Source organism: Akebia trifoliata, chromosome 15 (assembly GCF_017979445.1).
Source record: "Akebia trifoliata isolate Shusen 1 chromosome 15, ASM1797944v1, whole genome shotgun sequence".
In the NCBI taxonomy this organism is placed as follows: Eukaryota; Viridiplantae; Streptophyta; class Magnoliopsida; order Ranunculales; family Lardizabalaceae; genus Akebia; species Akebia trifoliata.
In genome coordinates this window covers 10,592,508-10,603,172 of record NC_141389.1, presented here as the reverse complement: position 1 = coordinate 10,603,172, position 10,665 = coordinate 10,592,508, and the positions used below count along the sequence as shown (strand labels likewise).

The following is a 10,665-nucleotide window of genomic DNA, read 5'->3' as shown; positions in this document are numbered from 1 at the left end:
TATTTAATTTTTCCTTCATCAAAATATTATATATAACCAAAAAACTTGATCGAGTTATCAACAAAAAATAAGACTTCATTCAATTTTTTATCCCACTTGGTCCACTTTCAAGTTGGATTCTTGGAGCAGTCATTCGGCAAAAGTATGGCCATGGAACAAAACACAATGAACCCAGAGGGGTTGGTCTAGTGGCAAGTCGAGCCTTGATAAACTTCTCAGAAAGGGTAAGTCAACTGTTCGAAATCCCCAAAAAACAATAAATTCCTTAAAGTCACTTTTTGAAGTCTGATTGACCCACGACTCAACCAGTTGTATATAGGACTTTCCAAGGGGATGATGTTGTGTGACTGTGGAATCAGTCTCAACCAAAAGGTGGGGATACCAATGATAAGTGAAAAAATAAATAAATAAATATGGAATCAAACACAGTCCGATTGGCAAAAATCTTAAATTTAGGGGGACAAGGGTTTATACAACAGTTACATGCCATCAATTTTAGAACGATCCAACCGCGATGATATTATAATAAATAATATTGTAAAAAACATTGAATCAAAATGTTGTCCCCCGATCCCAACCCATTAGACAGCTAGGCACTAAAGATGAAATTGGGGATTTTCCCAAGTATCATTGACACCCATTTTTTAAAAAGTAATTAATGAGACAAGGCATCTATTATTTAATTAAAATTGATGGATAATATCAAATCAGTCACTAAAACCTAGGTACCATGATGTTGCCTCCCATAGGATTTAACCTATAAAACATTGACACGTGGCACATTTACAATCATCATCACTCAATCAATGTGAAACGGTATAAACGGCCATTTCTAACTCCAAAAGGGAGGCTCTCAATGCGATGAGTCCAACGATCAGAGCCCAGATGGTGGGACCCCCTTAGCCTGCATTTGACAATTACAAAACTAAAAATTGGGATCCAAGTGGGTCACCTAAACATAGTATAGGAAGATAAAGTGGGGCTACTAAGCATCTTTTCTCAGACTTCTCCTCTTATATCTTCATTTCTTACTAGAGTTTTCTTTGTTTCAAGTTTGGTTCATTGGGTCTCTAATCTAATAATCTTCTCTAGTTTCTTTCGTTGTTTGTGTTGAATTTGATTCATATTTCACCATTTGTTTTGGGTTTTTGATCTTGGTCTCTTTTTGTTTGTTTGGTCATCAAAGTTGATTTTTTTTTTGTTTCAATTTCTTCTAGCAGTAAAATTGCAATTATTTGGTGTTTCAATTAGTGGGTATATCTTATTTTGCTCTTCTGTTACTGGGTTTAATCAGTTTTGGGTTTTCTTCAATTTTTTTATTTATTTTTTATTCAAATTCTGAGCTTGTCCTGTAGGTTTAAATTATTGGGTTTTTCAAATTCTGAGTTTTCCTTGCTGGGTTTTTTTTATTTCTTCTTTGTGTGTTTTAAAATTTGAGTTTTTTTTTATTTTTCCCCATTTGGGTTTTGGATATCTTATTGTTTTCTTTGCTGGATTTTTTTATTCCATGGGAATCTGTCAAGGGAAACACTCTCACAACCCTCAAAACCAATCAAAAAACCCTGTAATTCCCTGCCATGTCAAGTCCAAAGTGAATTCTGAGACCATTAAAGATTCATCTTTCTCCTTCTGCACCCCCAGCCCACTTCCAAGCACCTTTAAGAACTCACCTACTAATTCGAGTGTGACTTCGACCCCAACACGCATAAAAAAGCGCTCATTTCCCCCTCCTTCGCCTGCTAAGCACATCAAATCATTGCTTGCACGTAGGCACGGCATTGTTAAGCCAAACGAAGCTTCAATTCCTGAAGTAAAGGAATGTGAAGTGGTATTGGATACGAATTTCGGGTTCTCGAAACAATTGGCCTCCAATTATGAGCTTGGAGAAGAAGTGGGGCGCGGGCAATTTGGGTATACTTGTTCTGCGAAAGTTAATAAAGGGACCTTGAAGGGGCAAGAGGTGGCAGTTAAGGTTATTCCTAAATCAGAGGTTCGATTTGCTTCCTTTGTCCTACTGACCTTTACTTTGTAATTCTAATATAATTGTTTGTTCTACTGATCTTTCCTTTGTAGTTCTAATATATTTTTCAATGTAAATTATCATTAACTTGTTATAATTTTCCATGAAATGATGTGGGGTGTTTGTTTTTTTTTTTTTCAAGGTATTGAATTTTCTACAAACATGCTTGAATGGATGAACAATATTCGTTCAGCCAACCCTGGTTTTTGGGACAAGGCTTTGATGATGATGACAATGAATTAATTGTTCGATTTCGACAATATTTTGGCTGAGTTATTCTAAATAGCTAAAGGATCTGTTTTTTACTTGAATTAATTGCTTTTGTTTAGAATCTTTTCTCCTTCGCCGTAAAAGTTTTTTTTTTTTTTTTTTGTGTGCATGGGTTTTGTTCTGATTTCTATTATATCTTGATAAAGGAACCTTTTCCACCACTATTGTTTCTTTGTTAGGTATCTGCCTCTAGTGTGTGTTTATGTCAAATTTTGAAATATGTTGTAAGGTTTATGATAGTACTTTTTGGAGATGATTTCCACTTTAAATTCTTTCTTTTGACATTTATAAGGGAAAATTTATTTATTTTACCTTCTCACTTACGTTTCTAATAAGTTTTCGGTCACTTTTTCTGGAAATAGTTTGTTAGCTAAATAAGAAAACCGAGCAATGCAATTCTTTGAGGAACATGTATGTTGCCCTGCATTCCCCTAGTTAATGTAACAATTATTAATAATATAAGGGAATATACTCTTTTTTTTTTTTTTTAACTTGTAAACAATGGTGTAATTCATTTAATTGGATGTTAATGCTTGGTCGATGCTAATAATGTCCCTAGACACGTGTAACACAAGTCACACTGATCCGGGATAATTCTTGCATAATATGTCATATAATGACACCCTTTATCCTCTTATGTTGCAAAACGAGGACACTGTAATCCATGGGAAGTTGTGTTAATTGGTTTCAACTTCTTATTTCTTTTAAATTATTTGCAATTCTAGTAAATGTTAATAGGGGAGAAACCCTCGTCAAATGTCTTTGATTTGTTCTCATAAAAAGGTAAATGTTTTTACAGATGACAACAGCCATTGCTATCGAGGACGTAAAAAGAGAAGTGAAAATACTTCATGCTCTAACCAAACATAAAAACCTAGTCCAGTTCTATGATGTCTTCGAAGACGATGACAATGTGTACATAGTAATGGAGTAAGTTTTAGATGGCTTTGATTGTTCATTTTATTAAGATTATTGTGTTTCACTTAACGCCGTTGACATTAAGTTTCCCTCAATTGATATCGGAAATTTAAGGTACCTATTAGTTTTGGAGCTTACAATCTATTATTTATTGTATTCTTAAGGTTATGCAAAGGAGGTGAACTTCTAGATAGGATAATCTCAAGGTACTTCTACTTCATTACATTTTTGACCTTTTTGTGGTTTCTCTATCCATTAAGACACCAACTAATTGTGTGTGTAATTGGTTCATGTTTTTAGGGGTGGAAAATACTCAGAAGAAGACGCCAAGGCTATCATGGTCCAAATTATAAGTGTTGTAGCCTCTTGTCATATCCAAGGCGTGGTTCACCGTGACCTCAAACCCGAGGTAATTGACTCATAAAAGTCGAATCCCCCAACCAAAATTTTCATTTTTGTACAAAAAATGATGATGCTTAAGCTTGGTTTAATCTTTTTTTTTTTTTTTTTACTGATGCATTGCTGTGCTTAGATTTTGATTAGTGCTATAAACTCATTACAATCATAACTTTGAAGATTCATTGCCCATTTATCCTTTTAGAACATTTTTTTTTTTTTTGCTTCGGAGCCAAATGTTCTAATCTCGTACACAATTATAATATATTGTCTCAATGTTATAGCTCAGTATGGTTGCAACCATTGCTAATAATAGTCTTCCCGATTCTATAACCAACTTTGTTTTTCTCGTGGTTTGGGCGATCTCTTCGATGGGCTATAACTTGGAAGTAACAGAGCGACCAATCTCAACCGTTTGATTAGTTAATCTTTTTGTAGAATATGTAATTACTTTTGACTACCCGAAAGTAATCAAATGATTGGAATCATAGGAAAATAAAATTGGTTATGAAAATTGTTGGAAAAAATCTTGATGTTTTATTTTATTTTATTTTTTTCTTTCAGAATTTTCTTTTTTGTACGAAAAATGACGAGTCCCCATTGAAGGTCATTGATTTCGGATTATCTGATTTCGTGAAGCCAGGTAAGATATAGACTTCAAGTTCGCAAGCTTTATTTACCCATTTTGGATATTTAGAAACTTATGAACTAAAATCTTGTGCAGATGAAAAGCTGAATGACATTGTAGGAAGCGCGTATTATGTAGCACCAGAAATTTTGCATAGGTCATATGGCACCGAAGCAGACATGTGGAGTGTCGGTGTGATTGCATATATTCTTCTTGGTGGAAGTCGACCATTTTGGGCCCGAACGGAATCTGGAATCTTTCAAGCTGTCCTAAAGACAGAACCGAGCTTCGAAGAAGCCACTTGGCTTACTTTGTCTTCTGATGCAAGAGATTTCGTCAAGAGATTGTTAAACAAGGATTATCGTAAGAGACTGACCGCTGCTCAGGCTCTCAGTAAGTTATTTAACCCGTCAATATGATTGTTACATAATCATGTCAAGATTAGTAAATTTGAATTCTTGCAACCCAATCTCTGTTCTTAGGTCATCCATGGCTGTCCAATTATCAAGATATCAAGATCCCTTTGGATATGCTAGTATACAAGCTTGTAAAAGCTTACATATGCTCATCTTCTCTTCGGAAATTGGCTTTGGGGGTATGTTTCTTGGCCTTTACAAATAAATACGTTTTTTGATTACTTTGGATTTGTAAAAGCTATAGAGTTTATGCAAAATATAGTGGCACAAGGAATTAGGAAAACTTGATGAACCCTACCCTAAACTGTGCAACATTTCTGAATTTTTTTTTTTTTTTTTCTATTTTTCTTTTATGCGCTATTGAATAGAACTAATTTCTTACTATTATTTAAGATTGTATAATTTTTTTAAAAGAAATTGTGTCATACATCGTGAAAATAGAACTACAAATTTGTGAACGTGACAGCCTACAAATTATCTTGGAATCAATTAACAAATTGAGAAAGTTGTGTTATTTTGACAGGCCCTTGCAAAGACATTGACAGTAGCGCACCTAGCTTATTTACGGGAGCAATTTACATTATTAGGGCCAAACAAAAGCGGATTTATCTCTGTAAAAAATTTTAAGACGGTCAGTCCTATTTTGGTCCTTTTCTTTGAGCATTTGTTTCTCTACATAAACCATGCTAAATTAAACTGGAATTGGCAGGCTTGGATGAAGAATGCTAATGATGCAACAAGGGATTCATGGGTCCTTGATTACGTTAACACGGTAGTGATCCCACGGACCTTTTTGTTCCTCTTTTGGTTTATTGCGAGGCTATTGCTTCGAAATACTAATATAGAAACTTAATTGAATGTCACATGTATTTTGCAGGTGAGCTCTCTTCAATACAGAACGTTAGATTTTGAAGAATTTTGTGCAGCCGCAATGAGTGTACATCAGATGGAAGGATTGGAGACTTGGGAACAACAGGCACATTGTGCATATGAGCTTTTTGAGAAAGAAGGGAACAGACCGATCGCGGTTGAAAAACTTGCCTTGGTATGTTTTTTTAATTTTTTCTTTATGTGTTTTGTGTGATTTTATGAAATATTATTTAAGATTCGCTTATTACTTCCTTAAAATAGAGATAACATAATGGAAGAAGGTAAAAGAAAAAAAAATTAAAATAAGATCTGCAAATTGTTTGATATGAAACAAAATTATACTAAAATCTCCGAGGGCTTATTGGAAAGAGTGTTTCTATTGACATACCAATTTTTACTAACATCGCACCAACTATGTGCAATTTTTTGGTGATTTATGTAGGAATGGTGTGTCATTATTAAAAATTGGTGTGGTAATAGTAGCTCTCTATTGGAAAACCTACTTGAGGAAAAGTTGAAAGTTAAACCATGCATGTCAACACCCAACATAGAAAGAAATTAAAGGAAAATTTATCGGTTGAGCGTAGTATAGACGAGAACGCTGAGATGGATGAGTGGAAAGACTAAAAAAGATAGAATTAGAAATAAAGGCATTAGAGAAAACATAACAGCCTCAATAGTTAATAAAATAAGGAAAAGTCAATTAAGATGGTTTTATCATGAGCAACAAAGACCGATAAAAATCCCAATTTGAAAGAACGTGCAAGATAAAGGTTTTAAAACGGGGAGAGGAAGACCAAAAGTACATGGATTGAGGTAGTGAGATTGGATATGAGCACACTTGAATGTACAGAAGATATAACATTTCTTTGTTTTTTGAATCAAAATTTTTTCCAGGAACTTCGGCTTAGCTCATCAATCCCTTCTGATGTAATTCTTCAAGATTGGACAAGACCCTCAGATGGCAAGCTCAATTTTTTAGGATTTGTGAGACTTCTACACGGTGTGTCTTCACGTGCATTGCAGAAAACTTGATACAAGACTCCATTTCTATAAAGTGGTTCGGCATTCTATCCTCGTCACTCCCCTTGAGTTAGAAGTCCAAAAATGGGATACAAAACCAACTAGTTTTGAAGGAAACCAAATAGATTCAAAGAGGGTTCAACCACATATTCATATTTGCAGTTTATATTTTCTATTGAATCTCATGTTGAGTATTGAAGTTGTAAGAGGATTCTATAGATTAGTGGGTATCTTAGGTTTAGAAGAATTTAATTGGTTTTGATTTTTTGTGGGCTTATTCCTTTGTGTACCCATCTAACTGTTTTCTAATAAATTCCATTTTTTTCCCTACAAATTATGTATCAAGAGAGAAACAAACAGCTTAATGTCAAAAGCCTAATATTTTCCTCAAAAGAGACAACTTTTTTCCAGAATCTTCTAGAGAATTCTAGATAACAATCCATACATGTTGATAAATTTCTGATTAGCTAAAAACCCAGATAAATTGATTCTGGTGTGAGTTTCTTACAAAACTAGTCGATGCTCGTGCCTACAGCGACACGTGCACGTTTTAGGTTTTTTTTTTTTTTTTGATTGGGAAACAATATCCACCTTAGGATCTTCTCAAATAGAAAAGTCTGATTTGTATAATAGATAAAGAAGTGGATTCAGGTGATTATATTAACTACCCTAACTATATCGACATGATCCATCCGGTGCATCTCAATACACTTTAATAAAATACAACCTAACTATACGATTCTATGCTTCTCAATACATCTTAATAAATTGTAATATAAATTATATTCTATGTTCCTCCCAATTTAACTCAGTAGAACTCACAATTTGAGGTGGAGATGAAGAAGATGGACTTCTGTGTTATAAAGTGAGAATTTACAAGACTGATGGTACCTGGTTGGGGAACTCCAATCCCTCCATTTAGACTCAAATGAGGTTCACTTAACTTGGTAAAACTTAATGCAATAATGGAGAAAATTTACGCAACATTGTTAGAGGCAATTTTGTCTGTGTCAGAGTTCCTTGAATAAAATAAGAGTGATTCTATCACCACACCAACTTTTGCTAATGCCACCCCAATTTATATGTAAATCACCATAGAATTAGTGCGCATCTTGGCATGGCATTAGCAAAAGTTGGTGTGGCAATAGAAGCTCTCTAAAATAAAAGAAACGCATACTTCTTTTTTTAATTTCAACATTTTGGGCTGCTTATTTTTTGAGAGATTCTATTGACACACCAACATTTACTTACAACACACCAATCCTTATGAAATAATTTGAGAACTTCTATTGCCATGCCAACTTTTACTAACAGTACCCCAAGATGTATGTTAATTTTTTTCGTGATTTACATATGAATTGGGGTGCTGTTAACAAAAGTTGGTGTGGCAATAGAATCTCTCAATAAAATCATTCTCTACATATAGATTGGTGTGCTATAAGTAAATTTGCTGTGGTAATAGAAGCTCTCTATTTTTTGGCATCTGTTGCTTAGTTAATCTCTATGAATCTATAGGAAGATGTATCAAAAGATTTTATATCTTATAGAAATACATATCACATGATCAATCATATAAAGGATCATTACCATTCATCGTAAATCTCTCTCCCTAATCAGATGTGGGGCCTGTTGTTCCTTCAACACCTCATCAACAATTTTGGGTTAGTTGCAGCAGAAAACATTGTTTAATATTGAGTAGAACTAGCCTGACTAGCTTAGTAAGGAAAAAAGGCCTTACTGAGAGTCATCCACCATTAAAACAAACCTCGAAGATTTATAACAAATCTCAAAGTTTGTTTTTGCAGTGGATGAACGTTAGTAAGGCCTTTTTTCACTTACTAAGTTAGTCCGGAAAGTGTGTGGCTAATATCTTATTAGCAGTTTAATTTCCTTAGAACACTACATGAGATGATACTCCAAAACACTACAAACCCTTTTATTATCAATTTAGTTTCCTTAGAACACTAAATGAGATGAAACTGCAAAACACTACAAACCCAAGTATCCATCTACACGTGTGTGCTTTTATATGGTATTTGCTTTATTTTCAATAGTGGAGTCAAAAGTCCAACTCCAACAGAGGCAAACACTTTGGTCTTGTCTATAGTTTATTAGCAAAATTCCAAGGTTTGTTTGGTAGAAAATATAATTTTAATCCAATTTTTTTTTTCTTTTGCCCAAATTTGGGCGTAGTCCATACGATAATACTCTTAATAATTAATAAAAGAACATGTGAAATGTCGATATCATGTTAATGCTGATTTGGCAGAGTTTCGATCATTGATCGTGACGACAAGACAAAACGGAATGATACTCTTTTTAAGAGAGAATTTATTAATTAGGCTTTGAAGATTAGTTTAGAAGCAAAAGGTGCCCCACCAAAAACATATATAAAGGAGGCTTTCTCCTTGGTTTTGGATCAAAAGTTGGTTCACTCTTGTTCAACCCATTGTTCTCATCAATCTCTCTTTGCAAGTTCAATATCTCTATCAATGGAATTAGTTACAACCAACGCCTCTTCTAGTCCTACTAGGCTTAGTTTCAATAGCCCAGCTATTGGACTAACTAATGTTCCATTGGTTTTGGAATCGAAGCAAGAAGAACCGAGAACGAGTTCACGAAACAGCTCTGATACTGATTTCGAATTCGAAACTACTCCTAAGTTTGAGAAGCAAGAACAAAAATGGCCTCAACATGGACAAATTCTTCCTCTAATGTCCTTTGCAGATGAACTCTTTTGTAACGGTCAAGTCCGCCCATTGAAATTGCCACCCCGCCTTCAATGTGTTAGTGTTGATGGGAGGTTAAATAAACAAAACTTGATCTCTTCTTCTCCTACATCCCCAAGTTCGGTACTAAAAGGACCATTTCGGCATTGGAGCTTCAAGAACAATGACTTCGACGATCTTGATCCATTCATGGTTGCTCTCGAGAACGTTAGGAAGGATGTTAGGCCAAGGGGGAGGGATATAGAGACCCACCATAGGCGGGCTCGGTCTCTCTCACCATTGAGAACCAACACTCCCCAATGGTCAAACTCTAATGACTCAACAGAAGTGCAACACTATAACAAAGAAGTGAGTCCTCACAGCCTCAAGAACCTAGTAGGAGTGCAAGGCCGGCCGAGCCCGAAGAATCAGTCACTGCAAGGCCAATCCAATGGATGAGATCGAACAGTGGAAGACCAATCAAGCCAACACTCACAACACTTCCTGGGCCCACAGTTCAAAGAAGTGAGTCCCTTAGCAAGTGTGCTAATGGACACCTTAACAAAGAGGTGGGTTCTCAGCATCCTCAACAACCTAGTAGGAGTGCAGGGCTGGCTGAGCCCGAAGGATCGGTTACTGCAAAGCCAATCCGACGGAAGAGATCGAACAGTGGAAGAACAATCAAGCCAACACTCGCAACACTTCCTGGGCCCACAGTCCAAAGAAGTCAGTCCCTTAGCAAGTGTGGCAAGGGAGACCATAACATAGAGGTGGGTCCTCAACATCCTCAACAACCTAATAGGAATGCAGGGCTAGCCGATCACAAAGGATCAGTAGCTGCAAGGCCAATCCGACAGATGAGATCAAACAGTGGAAGGCCAATCAAGCCAACACTCACAACATTACCTGGGCCCACAGTTAAAAGGAGTAAGTCCCTTAGCAATTGTGATTCAAATAGTGATGGGCCCACTCAAAAGGGGTGCAGTGGAAGACTGAGTCTAAAGGAGTTTTTGTTCAGAAGTGCATCTGAGGGGAGAGCAGACTCTAAGGATAAGCTAAGATCTCACACTGAAGCTGTAAGAAAGGATCATGTTTTGAGGAACTTAAGTTTCAAATCTATGCATGAAACTCATTATCATCAAAAGAAAGAAATGAATGAGGAGATGAGGAAGAAAACTTTAATTCCTTATAAGGCACCATGTTTTCTTGTTTGCTTGGGTTTTGGTCCTAGAGGTCTGAGGAACTTGAGCTGAATGTATTGTTTCTAGAAGGTTGTATTTATGTTGTACAATCTGTATGGTAGTAATGGTTTGTTTTTTTTTTTTTTTTTTTTTGAAATTCACATTGAACTCATTGCTCTCTTTGTATAAACAGTTAAATTAAAAAAAATTTAATGTTCAGTTCATCTACATATTC

At 35.5% G+C, this 10,665-nt stretch overlaps 2 protein-coding genes across 2 annotated transcripts; both read left to right on the top strand.

The window, feature by feature from the left end:
- The first annotated feature begins 959 nt into the window (after window positions 1-959).
- LOC147384319 (CDPK-related kinase 1-like) lies at window positions 960-6,900 on the top strand. The gene is given in 12 exon segments (XM_086426904.1): window positions 960-1,990; window positions 3,090-3,220; window positions 3,373-3,414; window positions 3,509-3,617; window positions 4,169-4,247; window positions 4,329-4,625; window positions 4,715-4,827; window positions 5,172-5,279; window positions 5,358-5,420; window positions 5,526-5,693; window positions 6,416-6,549; window positions 6,551-6,900. Coding segments are annotated over 12 exon segments (1,980 nt in total). The 5' UTR covers window positions 960-1,507; the 3' UTR covers window positions 6,804-6,900.
- Window positions 6,901-8,981: 2,081 nt separating this feature from the next.
- On the top strand, window positions 8,982-10,520 carry LOC147384318 (uncharacterized). Its single transcript, XM_086424908.1, has 2 exons — window positions 8,982-9,691; window positions 9,766-10,520. Exons 1-2 carry the CDS (start codon window positions 9,034-9,036, stop codon window positions 10,500-10,502), a joined length of 1,395 nt encoding a protein of 464 aa, XP_086281034.1. The 5' UTR covers window positions 8,982-9,033; the 3' UTR covers window positions 10,503-10,520.
- The last annotated feature ends 145 nt before the right edge of the window (window positions 10,521-10,665 follow it).

Bases quoted from the DNA above. Each gene is read 5' to 3' on its own strand.
- LOC147384318 (XM_086424908.1), top strand. From the start codon at position 9,034: ATGGAATTAGTTACAACCAACGCCTCTTCTAGTCCTACTAGGCTTAGT. The intron at 9,692-9,765 runs GCCAATCCAATG...CTGGGCCCACAG, and splicing joins GAAGAATCAGTCACTGCAAG to TTCAAAGAAGTGAGTCCCTT.